Source organism: Nestor notabilis, unplaced genomic scaffold (assembly GCF_000696875.1).
Source record: "Nestor notabilis isolate BGI_N333 unplaced genomic scaffold, ASM69687v1 scaffold6531, whole genome shotgun sequence".
NCBI classification, from domain to species: domain Eukaryota; kingdom Metazoa; phylum Chordata; class Aves; order Psittaciformes; family Psittacidae; genus Nestor; species Nestor notabilis.
In genome coordinates, this window is record NW_009914165.1 from 6,712 (window position 1) to 21,681 (window position 14,970).

A 14,970-nucleotide genomic window follows, 5' to 3' on the forward strand; every position below is an offset into this window, starting at 1 on the left:
GGAGCCCTTGAGCAAACAGCTCCAGCCCATCCCCTTCTCAAGGCCCCCTCTAGGCCTCACATCATGGGCTCTTAGGGACTGCTCCATATACTTTGTACATTAACTATTTTTCGCCTGGAGAAGTAAAGCTTGAAATGCCTCATGTCCTGTGAGCATAACACTTGTGAAAAATGATAGGTTATGTGTTGGCAGAAGGAATCTGCAGGGAGGAAAACGATGAGATTTTCATATTTTCCCCCAAATAATCCTGCTTACATTTGTGTAGGTTTGGGCTCTAGCTCTAATAGAGTATTACCTCTAACCCTAATAAATGTTCTATGAAATGTTTTGATGCTATATTTTCCTTTCTTTATTTTCCAGGGCAGGGAAGCCACCACCTGGGTTACATCTGGATGTAGTCAAAGGAGACAAACTCATTGAGGTATGAAAATAGGGTTTGTGTGTGTTGGGTAATCATGTACATAGGTGTCAGCAGTAGCACATTTCCCAGCATTTTCCACACTTCCTCATAAGTATTTAGTTTCTCGTATTCATGATGTTCAAATCAGTTTATTTTACTCTGAAACTTCAGAATGAAGAGAATTTTCCTTTGTCCCCTTGCCTGTATCCTAAGGCTGTCTCATACTATGTAGTGCTTCCATCAGTTATCTTCTGATTAGATGCACTGTACAGGGGTACAAAACTGCCCTGCTCAGGTAGCTAACTCTTGGCTTCCTGAACATCAAACCAGCCTTAATAAGAGAGAGAGTAAAAGTCAAATGCTTCCAAACTTAATTTTGGATCAAAGTTGACATTTTGTTTCCTACAAGATACTCCCATAGGAGGTATCAGACTGCAGCCAGAAGGCACCTTATGTTAGGAACCTCTGGAGCAAAAACTGGAATAACATGGGGAAAGAAATCTCAAATACAAAAGAGTAAGAGTGAAAACTCCTCTCAAACAGCAGTACCAAGTGAAACTCTCAGTCTGTTTTACAGTAAGGTTAGCTGAGCATCCTGGATTTCCCAAGGTTGTTGCCCTGTCCTACAGTATGAAATACAATCTGATATTTCACCCCATGTTCTGGATCTTTGACCAGTGTTGGGGTTAGCTCATGAGTTATTTTTATTATTTGTCTGATATGTACCACCTCATTCTCTATTTCATGTTTTGTCTTATATCACCAAAAGTAGTAAATAAGAAAGGCTTCTGACCATGGCTGACAGGGAGGACCCAGGCCAGTGAATGTATTTAGCTGTGGAGAGACTCCTAACTTGCAGTTGACTGGAACAGAGAAATGTTGCTGGGCAGCAAAAGCTTGCAAAGTTGAGCCAACTTTTCTGAACAGAAACTTGGAAAATTATGAACTTGGTGTTAGATCAAGAGAGATGAAGGAAACATAAAATATTGGCTGATTTTTAATGTATGTTGCCACAGAAGCATCAGATGATATTAAGTGTTCCTTCTGGTGTCTAGCAGGAGAGATTTGGTTAAATTGCCAGCATATGTTTTGCATAGGAAAGCAGGTAGAGATATCACAAATGGGCATCTCACAAAGACTTGTGCTCTCTCAGGCCAGGAACCAGTAAAATGAGGCTTCTCTTCATAGTCTGTTACTGCTGGGTTTAGACTCTTCTGAGAGATTGCCTTAGTCTGGGTTTACAGACACAGAATATTGGCAAAGCCAGTCTTGATCTAGAAGAGATTCTAACTCAGCCTGAATTTGGGAGGAATTAGATACTAACACCCATTTACTGCATCCTCAGAGTAGCTCAATAGTTCATACAAGACATGGCTTAGGTGGTTCATGCCCACTACTGGCACTACATCAGGGCTGTCCTTCACTGGCTCTTTCTAGGCACTATAGCATTCAAACCCTTTGCATTGTGTTTGTCTTCAATCCATGGGCCATGGATTGTGCTTCTCATGGTAGCATCGGGTGTTCAGAACCAGTTTCAGAGATCAGAGAGCTGCAGTAGGACTGCTGCTCAGCTCAGCTCAGCCTTCTCACTGCCATCCCAGCAGCAGCAGCTGGGGTACGGCTTGTACTTGGCACTGGGTTTTCCAGTCTTTCCTTCAGGCCATGTAATGAAATTCAGTGAGCAAAGCCAAATGGCTTTGTGACTTTGGGGGTTTTGGTATGTGGCAGGTGGCCAAACATAATGCAGCCTTCAAACCTGGGAGACTATAAGATGAGTTTTCTCTTGTCATGTTTCCTTTGGATTCTTGAGCGTGGAGAGAGAGCTTTAGGGTGAAAGAATTTACATGGACTTCTCTGCTGAATTAATCCTCTGGTGCTCAGCAAATGTCTGTCACAGGAGTCCTGGTCAGGACTGAAAAATAAAGCAGCAAAATGTCATATGGAAGCTGAGGGTGCACCATTGCTTTTGGTAATGGATGAGCAAAGTTGGTGTTGATAAACTGACAGTCAGGAGGACTCTTGTCCTGGTGGTGTCAGGCTCTGAGGCTCTGCTGGGCAAAGCTTTCTGAAGCCCAAGCTGGCTTGGTAGTGAAGTCCTAGTACACTATTCCATGCAGTGGAGCTGTGCGATGCATTAACAGCATTTAGTGTGATCCGTAGGTACATGTGGCAAATAGTTTTTCAGTTTTGTCTTTTGATGGGAGGAACATTCTTAAATCTTCCTGGATTACTGAGCACTTGATACTAACCGAGCCATCCGTATCCGGGCCATGTGCAGAGAGGTCTGTGGTACACCGTGTGATTGCTGGGTCTGAAAAGTGCTACATTAAAACAAGCCATGAAGTGTTTAAGCTCAGTGTATAAAGGAAGACACTGGGTTATAACTCAGAGGCACAGAAAATTTTGGAAACTTACACTGGAGTAAAGGCAATAAAATTATTTTCCCCCTTTGATTTGTTGCAGTATTTCCAATTTATTAATTCACTTCTGTATTTGCAAAATCTCTTGAATGCTGTCAAGTCAAGGACAAGGGGAATGGCTTTAACCTGCCAGAGGGGAGATTGAGATGAACTCTGAGGCAGCAGCTCTTCCCTGTGAGGGTGCTGAGGCGCTGGCACAGGGGGCCCAGAGAAGCTGTGGCTGCCCCATCCCTGGCAGTGTTCAAGGCCAGGTTGGACACAGGGGCTTGGAGCAACCTGCTCTAGTGGAAGGTGTCCCTGCCCGTGGCAGGGGTTGGGACTGGAGGAGCTGTAAGAAAATGTAGTAGAAAATGAAGCTCTTGTGATTTTTTTTTTTTTTTGCTTGGAGATAAGGCAGAGGAATAGAAATACTGTGCCTTATTCCAAGCTGTCTCATTTTCTGCACGACTTTGTAGTGCCACAGAATAAGGGACTGTTTAGGTGCTCAGTGTCAGTCTTTCTGATAGCTCAAAACCCCCCCAAACCAACTACCTGTAACTAGTCTGACACATTGGCTCTTTGTAGATGAGGTTTATATAGCAGGCAAAACTAGGAGCAAACAACTGAGTGACATGAATGCTACTGCCAGAGTGGGAGATTCTTCCTCATCCCACAGTCCTAGTGCCTCTATCATCCCTTTGCTGGGATACGCATTTGCTGAAGGCAAATTGATTCCATCCAGGACAGCAGGAGAAGACTTAACACAGCAAAGGAGTGCTTTGGAAGCTGAAAACTTTGCTTAGATGTGAGGTAGTGGGATTGAGGAGAGAGTTGTATGGCTGGGAAGTGAAGGGGAGAGGGGAGAAATCCTCTAGCAGGCAAAACGTTAGTTCAGCTCAGAGCATCTCATGAGAGCAATGCTTCCGTGAACTAAGATCTGCTTTTTTCCTGATGGAAAATGAGGTATCATCAGCATTCTCTTGTTCATGCTATTGAAACATTGTGTGGGCTTTGGTAAATGTTACAAAAAGCAGGAGAAGCCATCTGTTAACAAATCTGTAATGGCTTGTGCATCTGGAAGTGAGGAAATGCAGGTTGGATGAAGATCTTGGAATACAGTGGGAAGTAAGGTGCCCTGCTTGGATACTTCAGCACTCGGTGCAAGGAGTTCCTGTCAACAATGTTGTCTGCCAATAGAAATCTGCTGTGTATGGTGCAGGACTGTGTCATGTTCCTTTGCTTTCCAGAGATGGTTTATGTAATGGATATTGCAGTGTGTAAGGTCTTGTTTGAAGAAGAGCTTAGAACTAGGATGAGTTAAGAAGAAACACCTGAAGCTATGGTTTACTCGGTTAGATCATGTGGTTTTATATCACACTGCATATTCACTATACTTGTACATCTTCAGCATAATGGTGTGAAATCTCCTGTATGTCCATTTCTGTACAGGAATAGACCTTTGTTCTGTGTTGGACTGGAGCTCGTTTAGCATAGATTCCTGGCTTAGACAAAGCCAGGTCATCTGCATTGAGGAATGTGAAAAAATCACTGGGAGAGTCTCTTGTACGAGGCAGTTTTATCTTTGAAGAGTTGTTGTCCTTCCCAGGCTGTCTTGTATTGGCTGTTAAGGGAGTAACTGGGACTTTTCCATATTCAGCTGCTCTGATGTTACAAAGAGGAGATTGGAGTTTCTGTATTTAAGTGCCAGACAAAACTGAAATATTAATGAGCTGTTGATGCTTTGTTTTGAATTTGCTCTGTTTGTTCATGTTCTTGAATTTTTTCAGGAAGATCCATAAGGTGATAGGAGCCTAATACATTTCTCTGTTTGATATTCTGCCTCAGAAACTCATCATTGATGAGAAGAAATACTATCTCTTTGGGAGAAACCCTGATCTGTGTGATTTTACCATTGACCACCAGTCCTGCTCTCGGGTCCATGCTGCCTTGGTCTATCACAAACATCTCAAGAGGGTTTTCCTCATAGATCTAAACAGCAGTAAGTAGTGTGACGTTTAACCAGGTAGAAGCACAGTATTGCAGTGCTTAAACATTTCTGAATCCGAGACACTTTTTCCTTTGTTGTTGTTGTTTCACTGTGTGGATAGATGATTGTACTCTGAAATAGCATCCTAGTGAAAGATTGGGTTTGGAGCACAGGAGTGGTTGCTCCAGTGAGCTTACATCTGCTTCACTTGGTGTTTAAAAGAACATTTCTAGCCTCTTAAGAGACTAAGGGAGAGGAGGGAAATGACTTGGCCTTCCCTTCAAAGTTTCATGAAGCTTTCTTTACTGAGGGTGGTTTCCCAAGACCTAAAACCTGTTTTTTCCACCAAGGAACTGATTCCAGACATAGTACATTGGGACCTACAAGAATCCAAAAAGTAAATGGTGTTTGTACTTTATTTCCATGAGGTTTTGAGGACTTCTCATGTGTGTTATCTTAGTTTGTGAGTTGGTGGGTAATATATACAAAGCTCATGTTTTCAGCAGTACCTCAGGGACTTGTATCTCGGAGCAACCATGTAGTTTCTGAACTTTTCAAGACTTGAATACTATGAGCCCAAGGTGATGACTAACAGCCTGTTTTGCATTTTGATGTTCTCAGCACACGGCACATTCTTGGGTCATATCCGTTTGGAACCTCACAAACCCCAACAGATACCCATTGACTCCACGGTTTCATTTGGTGCTTCTACACGGGCCTATACGCTGCGGGAGAAGCCTCAGACGCTTCCATCAGCGGTTAAGGGAGATGAGAAAATGGGCAGCGAAGATGAAGAGCTCAAGGGCTTGCTGGGCCTGCCAGAGGAGGAGACAGAACTTGACGTGAGTGCAGTATCACACTGGACCTAGATGGTGTTTCTATCTAAACAGATAGCGTTCCCCTCTTGTTCACTTAGGTTCAGGTTCTTCATTTCGAGGCCTTCAAGGCAGTCTAAGCTGTTTTCTGCTGGCACATACACACAAAGCATCTCATTCTGCCGTGTGATCATGCAGCTTCCCAGAATCACTGACCTAATAATCCTGCTGTTGCAATGGTCTGCTCACAGTGGCTTGCCAAGGAGTTACACACTCTCCAACTTACACTACCCCTGGGCAGGGCTGATTTCCCACAGTTCCCTGTTGCCAGGTACCAGTGAATGCTGCTCTGTTTCCTACAGTTAACTAGTGAAGAGGGAGAAAGCAGCATATGTGGCATTCACAGGATTGTTGAGGTTGGAAGGAAACTCTCAGGATCATCTAGTCCTCCAGCTCAAGCAGGGTCACCTACAGCAGGTTGCCCAGGGTCATGCTCAGTCAGGTTCTGAGTACCTGCAAGCAGAGACCACAACCTTTCTGAGCAGCCTGTTGCAGCACTGGAGCACTCTTTCGTCCTATGGTTCTAAAGTTGAAGCTAAACAGTGTGCTGTGGTTTTCTGATATGCACAATCACATGGTTAAATCAGACTTCATACACTGATTGCTTAAACTACTTCATCTCCATATTTATCATTAGAACCTGACAGAGTTTAATACAGCCCACAACAAAAGAATTTCCACACTAACCATTGAGGAAGGGAACTTGGATATTCAGAGACCAAAGAGAAAACGGAAGAACTCCAGAGTGACGTTCAGTGATGATGATGAAATCATCAATCCGGGTAAGTAGTTTGCTTTAGTCTTTAGTTGGTGCCCTGAAAGTCCCCTTCCCAGTGTTCCCATAGGGATTCCTCCTGGCTGCATATGGATAAGAAGAGAAATTTGGCAGTTGATATTTGGGATCTGCTATTTTGGAGAAGCTGCCACATGTCTCACTTAAGGCTTTGATCTCTCTCTGTTTCTTCTCTTCTACCTGATAAATAACTGCATGATCTGTGCAGGACAGGGATAGCACACTCACCTTCCTTGTTCAAAATTCCATCAGATGCTGGAAAATCTCATGGGCCCAAAAGGAGGGAAGTGCTTTAATTTTTTTGCCTTCTTTGGAAACTAAGTGAGAACTGAACTTGTTTGGTTTCATCTGTCCCTTAATGCTTTCCTTACCTGTTGCCTCATGGATTTCTGTCTCAAGCTCAGAGTGGTTTTGTTGTTTGTCTGCTTATGTGCAACAAGTTACCCTCTTTCGTAACGATGCTTTGAATTCTTCCAACTCCTCCTTCAAGGTTCCCCCAAGGACTTCTGGGAATGGCTGCTGTGCCTTTGAGCACATGCAGGGGCTTGTCAGCTGCAGCTTTCAGCCCAGAACTCCAGTGAAAGCCACCCATCCAGATGTTCCCCTCCCTGTTCTCCACTGGAGTTGGATGCTTTTCTTACCAGTGTATCTGATGAGCCCACCTGGAGCCAAAGCCACTAGGTGTCCTCCTGGCTCCTCTCTTCATCTGGGCATGCTTGTGCTTCCTGAGCACCACTAGGGCACTGTCTTGGAGAAGGTCCATGTACCAGTTACTCGTATAGGCTCCTTTACCTGACAGATGTTCTATCTCTTCCTCTATTCTTACTAAAGGCATCACTGTTCTTGCCTTGCAGAGGATGTGGACCCTTCTGTTGGGCGTTTCAGGAACATGGTACAGACAGCAGTAGTCCCTGTTAAGGTACAGAGTAACTCAACTTTCTAATGAATGCATTACATTGATGAACTCGTGATTGATTATATCAACTCATTTTATGACTTCCTCCTTAAGAACATAATGTTCTGTGGTGAAAAGTGTTTTATTGTTAGCAAAAGTCGTGTTTGTGTTTCATAATTGTCTTTTTTTTTTAGTAGATTCGATCATTCCCTTCAAATCCAGCTTTTGCTCTTTAATAACACATGAGATCAATGGCAATATTTTTTCCCCTCACAAAAAGAAGTACTTCCCAGAATTCCAGTACGGTGGTTCTGGACATTGGTTAAAATAATAGGAAGTGTGGGAAATAGAAAGTAAAAATGAGAGGTTGTTTGTTTAAATCCTTTAAGTGCTAAAGATTTCCTAAGGTTGTCTGCTGGAACTAGCAGGGTTTAGACTTTGCTGCAAGATGAAAGTGTTGCCTGTGCTATATTTAACTTGAATATTTGTAAAGCTTCAGGGTAGCTAAGCAACAGTGTGATAGCAACTTCACTTGTTGCTGGCATGCACTAAATACTGTGTGTGGAAAAGGATAATTCTACATAAACCCCAGGCTGCAGGAGAAGGAGCTAGGCAAAATCACCCAAGTGATCTAGAAGTTGCAGTTTCTTACTGGGGAGAGGAGGGTTTGTGTTATTGACTAAAGACCTCCTCAGTCTTGTGTTTAGGACAAGCACAAGACTGGCAGGTGTATACAGGAGGTAAAGAGGTGCTCAGACCTGATCTAAGTTCAGTTTCTGTCACTCCTTCCTGCATTGTGCACCTTTAAGAGTTTATTATTAAGTGGTTTTCAAAGAAACACAGAAGAAATCTACTGGGACGTGGTCTGTAACCACTTTGTGTGGCTGGTCAAGGTGCCAGTTTCTGCAGCCTGCTTATTTCATGTATTCTGACTAATGCTTTAAATACTTCCATCTCCAGAAAAAGCGGTTGGAGAATCCAGGCTCACTGACCACAGATGATACTGCATCACGACGGATGCAAAACTTCCCCTACAGTGGAGGATTGTACGGGGGTCTACCTCCAACCCACAATGAGGCAGGGTCCCAGTCGCACGGTGGCCATGGGACAGCGCTCATAGGTGGGCTGCCAATGCCCTACCCCAATCTCGCCCCAGATGTGGACTTGACTCCTGTTGTGCCCTCAACAGTCAACATGAACCCAGCTCCAAACCCTGCTGTCTTTAATCCTGAAGCTGTGAATGAACCCAAGAAGAAGAAATATGCAAAGGAGGCATGGCCAGGCAAGAAGCCAACCCCTTCCCTGCTGATCTGAGCTGGTGTTTGTGGAGGGCGGGTGGGAGTCACAAACTCCAGAAACTGTTGATGTGCAGTATCGTCTTTTTAAGATTTCAATGTCCTAACCAGATGTAATACCAAGATTGGAGAAGTGAAACATCCTTTAAAGATCTGTCTTCAAACATTTTTATATGTCTGTTAAAGGAAAAAAAGAAATACAGCTCCCATCTCCTTTTGAACTAAAATATCTGGCAGCCTTTTCTTAGCCGTTGCTATCCCCAGAGGTCCTTACTCTCAATTTTGATCCAGAGGTTGAAGGAGCAGCATCACACAACTTAATTCTCATTTATGGCATGACCCTGCAAATCCGTGTTTGGAGGCGCTGTGCTCACGACAAGTCACGTTGTTGCTGCTGGACTTGCATGTAGCAGGTCAGCTCTATCAGAAGTGAATGGTTGTGGGGCCAAGCCTTTCACAATCTCATTAATAGGAGTTCTAAAACTTGCAAAATATAGGTCAGCTTTTATTTTGTACATTTTCCAAACCCACCAATGTGTGGGACATTGTTGGGGGGTTTTTTGTATTACTTTATTTTTAGGTTGGCTACAGCTTTGGGGTTTTTTCCACCTCAAACACTACAGCATCCCATTAGTTCATGAGGACATGGAGTTAATGGACAAAATCAGATGGGTTTCCTGAGCTGTGGCCCAGTATTGTGGTGTTTGGAGGGCTAAAGGGGTGCACACCTGGAGGGATGGGAGCTTGTGTTGGTGCTGCCGGACATGGGAAGCCTCAGAGACTGGTGGGTAGGTACTGCCTACAAACAACCAAGTCAGGCTGATCTCACCCCTGTGATAACTTAAGGTGGAGTTAACACAGAGGAGACCAGTTTCTTTTAAACTCAGTGGCCTTTTTAATTTAAATAGTTCCATTTCTATTTGCAAATGGAACTTGTGAGCTTAGAGCATGTGTGAGGTGCAGCTGGACATGTACAAAAATGAGCAGCTATCAGCATGTTTAACAACTGAAACCACAATCTGCTATTTTGGTCACTAGTAACAGGGGATGAGAACCCAGTGCTACGTAGAGCTAGAATTCTCAGTAGAGAATCTGCCTCACCTTGAATAAAGCAGTGCACAAGTTGGTTTCATCACGTTACATTTTTTTTCTTTACTACTTCATCATTTGTCCCATTGAATAAAATAAGCTTGATTTGGATTGTTGCTTTGGCCCTTCAAATCCTCAGGTTTAGATTTCACCCTCTCACTTACATGTATTCAGAGATGGTATCTTTTCTTTATACAAGGTAAGGTCAGAGCTTTCTTTTCTTTAGGTTTTGTCTGGATGTTCTTGACATTGTATAATGCAGTTCAGCTTTGTGGTCACATTCTTCTCTTATTTGGGGATTTCTCCAGGAGACATGCACCATGCCGACAGCAGTGTGCCCAGCTCTTCATTCCATACAGTACTGTGGCTATCTGGCCAAGTTGAGTTGTGCACATCGGGTGGTTGCCGGAGCAGTGTGACAGTGCCTCTGGTATGTTGCGTGCATGGGACCTGGTTTGGACACAAGCTCCAAAATCAGTGTGACTTCTGCATCTGCAGAGTGATTGCTATCATGTTCCTGAGCTAAAAATGAGCTGGGAGCTACCCCATTCCCAAGAGAGATGGCTTTAGAGACTGGTTTGTCCCCCTGCCTGCACCATCTAGCTCAGGCCGTGAGATGGTTGAACACAGGACCTCCTCCAGGATGGTTGTGCTGCTCTGTGTTGAGTTGCTGTTGACTATGATTCAGTCCTCAGACATTCTCCTTCCAGACACTCCATGTGGACTCTGAGAATCTTTCTCCCTTTAGTTTTGCTTCTTCCTGGTAGGTAGAATTGTCTTTTTCCAGCCAGTCTGCTTTATGAAGGCGACTCTTTAGGGTAAGACTAGTTAGGGCAAGTAAAAGTTGAGCAGGTTTTCTTGGTTTGGGTATTTTTTGGGGGGGGTGGTTTTTGTTCTGTTTTTTGCAAGTGGCTCTTTGCAAGGTTTTTCTTGAAAAGGGAAGCTTTACTGCTCATTGCTTTTGAAGCTCCTCTCCTCTCTGGGTTTGAACAAGCTCTCATTATTTTAGAGCTTAGGGGCCGCAGCTGGTGCAGGAGGGGACAGTGTAACACCTAGGGGCTTTGTACAGACGTTTGTACACTTGTGTAATATGTAATAGGCCTTTTCACACTTTCTGTTGAGCTTTTTACCTGTAACCTTTACTATGTTGTAAATTAAATGCAGATTTTGCCAGTTTGGAGAGTGTAGTGTGTTTGTTTCCAGCCCGCACTTCTGCAGCTGAGGCTGTCCCTTTGTTCTGTGGCTTATGGATGGATTTGTGCCCTGGCCAAGTGCTGCTGTCACTGCAGAGCTTGTTCTTGTGGCTGGCTCAGGCTGCAGCTCTTAAAGGTGCTCCAGCTTCTCTGCTCGTGACCTGCGTTGCTGCCTGGTGCTGCAGTGCACAAGAGAGACGCTTAACAGTGGATTTTAAGCAGCAGTTGCTTTTGTTTGGATCTCAATGCACCGTCCTTTGTCACATTGGGTCTGCAGCTTGTCACAGGCTCACTGGGGAGAGCTACAGTGAAAAACAATATACTGGGACCTGGTTCAAGGTAACTGGTGCCTGCAGTGTAGGGTTGAGATATTCAGGGTATAGATGAGTACTTCTCAACCCAGTGATACCCGCTGGGCAGTTTCAGTTTCATTACTGTGTCAGCAGGAGGCTGCATCTTCACAAGACGTGTGCAAGGTGCTGATGTGCCATAGGTAAAAACAGTTGGTACAGGTCAAGTAGTTAAAGTTTCAGACCACAAAGCTAAGTGTTGGTGTGGTTAGCAGTGAATGTCCTGTGTTAAAGAGAAGGAGTCAGTTTGCATGATAATCTAAAGCAGTCTCTGCAATGATGGGAAGATGGGAACGAAGAGTTAAAGTTTGCAGCTCGATAAAAGACGGAGCTAGTGTAGTGGTAGTGTTTTCCAGGCCCATTTGTCCTTGCAGCATTACCTGGATTGTCATTGTAACCCCTCTTCACTCTTGGTTTTACAAGGCTACAGCACCCAGCAGGTATCCCAAGAGCTAGTAACATGCTGATGCAAGTTGTTCTGTTCCCAGTGTGCTGCGCAATAAGGTACCCATGTGTTAGACCCTGTGATGACATGCCTGAAACAAGGACTTCTTGGAGAGGAGGTGACTTTTCCCTGGGGCCTTTTAGGAGAGCAGGAAAAGCTTCCAGCACAGAGCAGGTGAGTGTGCATCAAAGTGTGCATGCCTGCGATCATAGCACGTGCTTTGAATCACACGGGAGGCAGCAGTGCATGAATGCTCCAGCCAAGCTGTTGAACTGCAGCAAGAGCTTCCCTCGCCACAGAACTTGTTTGCTCTTCCCTTGTTTATGCTGAGCCATCAGCCCAGGAGCAGCTTTGTGCCACTTACATGAATTGTTTGCTGTGTGCTCATTGCTTCCTCTTGGGTGATGGGGTTTGAGGTTTGATTTCTGGGGGGACGGAAGAGGGGAGCAGAATAACCAATTCAGTGAATAACCAGTCTCTAGTAAAAGGGCTATTTCTGCCCAGCCTGTCTTTTGCAGAAGGCAAAATGTGGAGCTGATAGTAGCCCTCTGACTAGTGAGTTTCCAGCCAGCAGTTTCCTCATTTGCTATCACTGGGCCCATCTTGTTGTATCTTAACAACTTTATCTCAGTTACTCAGTGTGCAGAACACAACTAGTTACACCAAGATGCAGGCTTTACAGTTGGCTGCTGCTGCTGCACAGAATCCTGGTCAAGACTGTCACTCGTACCTACTTCAGCATTTCATCTGACTTTTCATCTCTACTTGTCCATGGTGTTAACGTTAGGTGTGTTCTGCTCCACTCGGACATGCACAACTGGAAGGGAAAAGGCAATTGCATCGTTTCCTGCGCACTGCATGAGCAGAAAGTGGCAACTTCCTCTGGTGCAAGTCCCCAGCTCCTGCTGTTGTCAATCCTCATCACCCTTGTTAGAGCCTCACCAGGGTAAGAAACAAAACCACTCATGGGGCCAGGCTCACCCGCTGCCCTACGCCGTGCTCCATGGTCGGCTGTGTCTGCTGATGTAGGAGAGGATCTTGGTTGGGTCCTCTTATCAGACACTGGCCTTGGAGAGCATAAGGACATGTCTCATGTAATGAGAGATGGTGCTGGAATAGCCATAGCACAGGGCTGGGTGCTGAATGGCAGGGAAGCACCATGAGCTTTGACAGGCAAACATTGACTGTATCATCACAGGACTGTATCTGAAGGGGGCCTACAAGGATGCTGGGGAGGGGCTCTTCATTAGGGACTGCAGTGGTAGGACAAGGGGTAATGGGTTTAAACTTAAACAGGGGAACTTTAGGTTGGATATAAGGAAGAAGTTCTTCACAGTGAGGGTGGTGAGGCGCTGGAATAGGTTGCCCAAGGAAGTTGTGAATGCTCCAACCCTGGAGGCGTTTAAGGCCAGGCTGGACAGAGCCTTGGGCGACATAGTTTAGTGTGAGGTGTCCCTGCTCATGGCAGGGGGGTTGGAACTAGATAATCTTAAGGTCCTTTCCAACCCTGACTATTCTATGAGTCTATGGCTGTATGTGACTGCATTACCTCCAGAGCCCTCTGCTCTTGATGTTCCCTCTTTCCTGGCCTTCCTGCTGCACAGCTCCTCTGGCCTTGGCAATGGGTCCTGCTTCCTGGGATGAGCAGTTTTATCACTTGGTGCTCCAATTCCTTCTACAGCTCATACTGCTGAGCTGAAGCATCTCTGTGCACTGCCTGCTGTCAGGGGGACCCCTCTGAAGGATCACTCTGAATCTGGACTTGGAGAGGTGGAGACAGTGCTCACACAGAGTACCCTCAGTCCAGGGCCTGTGTGTCAGCCTGAGCCAGCCTGAAGTCAGGCCCTGGGAGGCTGTTGGGAAGTGCCTGCTATGGGAAAGGAAAGGTCTTCCCACAGCATGTGGGGAGCAGCTGCTGAAGGGAACTGAGGGCTCTTCATGGAAGGGGTTGGGCTGGTTTCACTGAGCACTTGAACTAAAGCCGCAGTTCTGAGGGCTCCACTGGCCCTGCCCTCGAGGGCACCCACCTGGCAGTGAGCAGGAGGAAGTGAAAATGTCCCTTACTCGGCTCAAGGCTTGGGCAGGTTTGCTGCCTTTTCCTCCTACAGCTGCTCTGCTATTCCACAGGCATCCCAAACCTCACAGGGCTGTTACACAAAGCCCTGCAAAGCAACAGCCTCCCTGATGAACTCGGGCTCAAGGACAGTCCAGCTCCAAGTGTCAGTTTGTCCTGAAGTTCCCTAGAAGCCCCTGCTGCTGTGACACCCTGTGTGGTGTGCTGGAGGTGCCTTGTGCAGGGGGAGTCTCAGTGTGCTTGCGCTCCCTGTCAGTCAGGTTGCTTCAGCCTGCACCAGATGATGGGAAACACCAATTCCAGTCAGTGCAGCTACTTTTGCAGCTGGAGGCAAAGCAGAGAGACCTCTCTTCCTGCATCTCTGAGTTTCATTTCAACATCGTCCCATCCTGCTCCCACTCCTAGCCTGCAGCTTCAGGGCAGTGTGACTCATAGGGTAAGTAGAAGGAAAACCCTTACAGAGGTGAAGCTGATGAGGAGCAGCAGCTCTCAGAACCATGGGCTGGTGGCTGCAGGGACCGTGGTCAGATGCTTCGTTGAAGGATGGGGCTGTCTCTTCTGTCCTGGAGATGTGGGAATTTGGCTTTGCCTTTCCCATGGCTGCTGCTGCTGTGGTGATGTGCAGTCCAGATCCACTGCATCCCCTCTCCACACGCTGAGCACAGCCAGGACGTGGTGTTTGTGCTGGGGGCAAGTGGGGTCTGAAAGCCCAGAGGTGAGCAGGATGGAGGTGCCTGAGTGTCTGTAAGGGGTGAGGGATGTTTGGACACAGCCCTTCGCTTCCTCCACAGTGATCCACCCAGACCTCCACTCTGTTCCCCAGCACCATCGCTCTGCCTGGCCCCAGCAGGGCAGGATGGTACGTGGGAGATGTGTGATGGGGACAGCCTTGGCAGGACAGGACAGCACCTGGCAGAGCTGGGGCCTGTGCTTTTACCCACATCACCGCCAGGACTGGGGCACCCCAAGCCGTGATGGGGTCAGGAAGAGGATTGACCAGCAGCGCACGGGTCGGGCTGTGCAGGCTGCAGAGCTGCTGGCAGCACGGCCCTGTGGCCAGAAAGGGAAGTCTCCACTGCTAGAAACAGAAGTGAAAAGCAGTCAGAAGTGAAAAGCAGTCAGAAGTGAAAACAAAGCCCAGAGCAGCTTCCCACACAGTTCCCATCCCCACAGAG

General features: G+C 46.2%; 1 protein-coding gene across 1 annotated transcript; it reads left to right on the forward strand.

Annotated features, from left to right (window-relative positions):
• Positions 1-360: 360 nt before the first annotated feature.
• Positions 361-8,865, forward strand: PPP1R8 (protein phosphatase 1, regulatory subunit 8; the record flags this gene model as incomplete). The annotated part of the gene is made up of 6 exons (XM_010023514.1): positions 361-421; positions 4,645-4,798; positions 5,408-5,628; positions 6,299-6,443; positions 7,309-7,373; positions 8,310-8,865. Coding segments are annotated over 6 exons (1,000 nt in total), but the record flags the coding sequence as incomplete, so codon positions are not given.
• Positions 8,866-14,970: the final 6,105 nt, after the last annotated feature.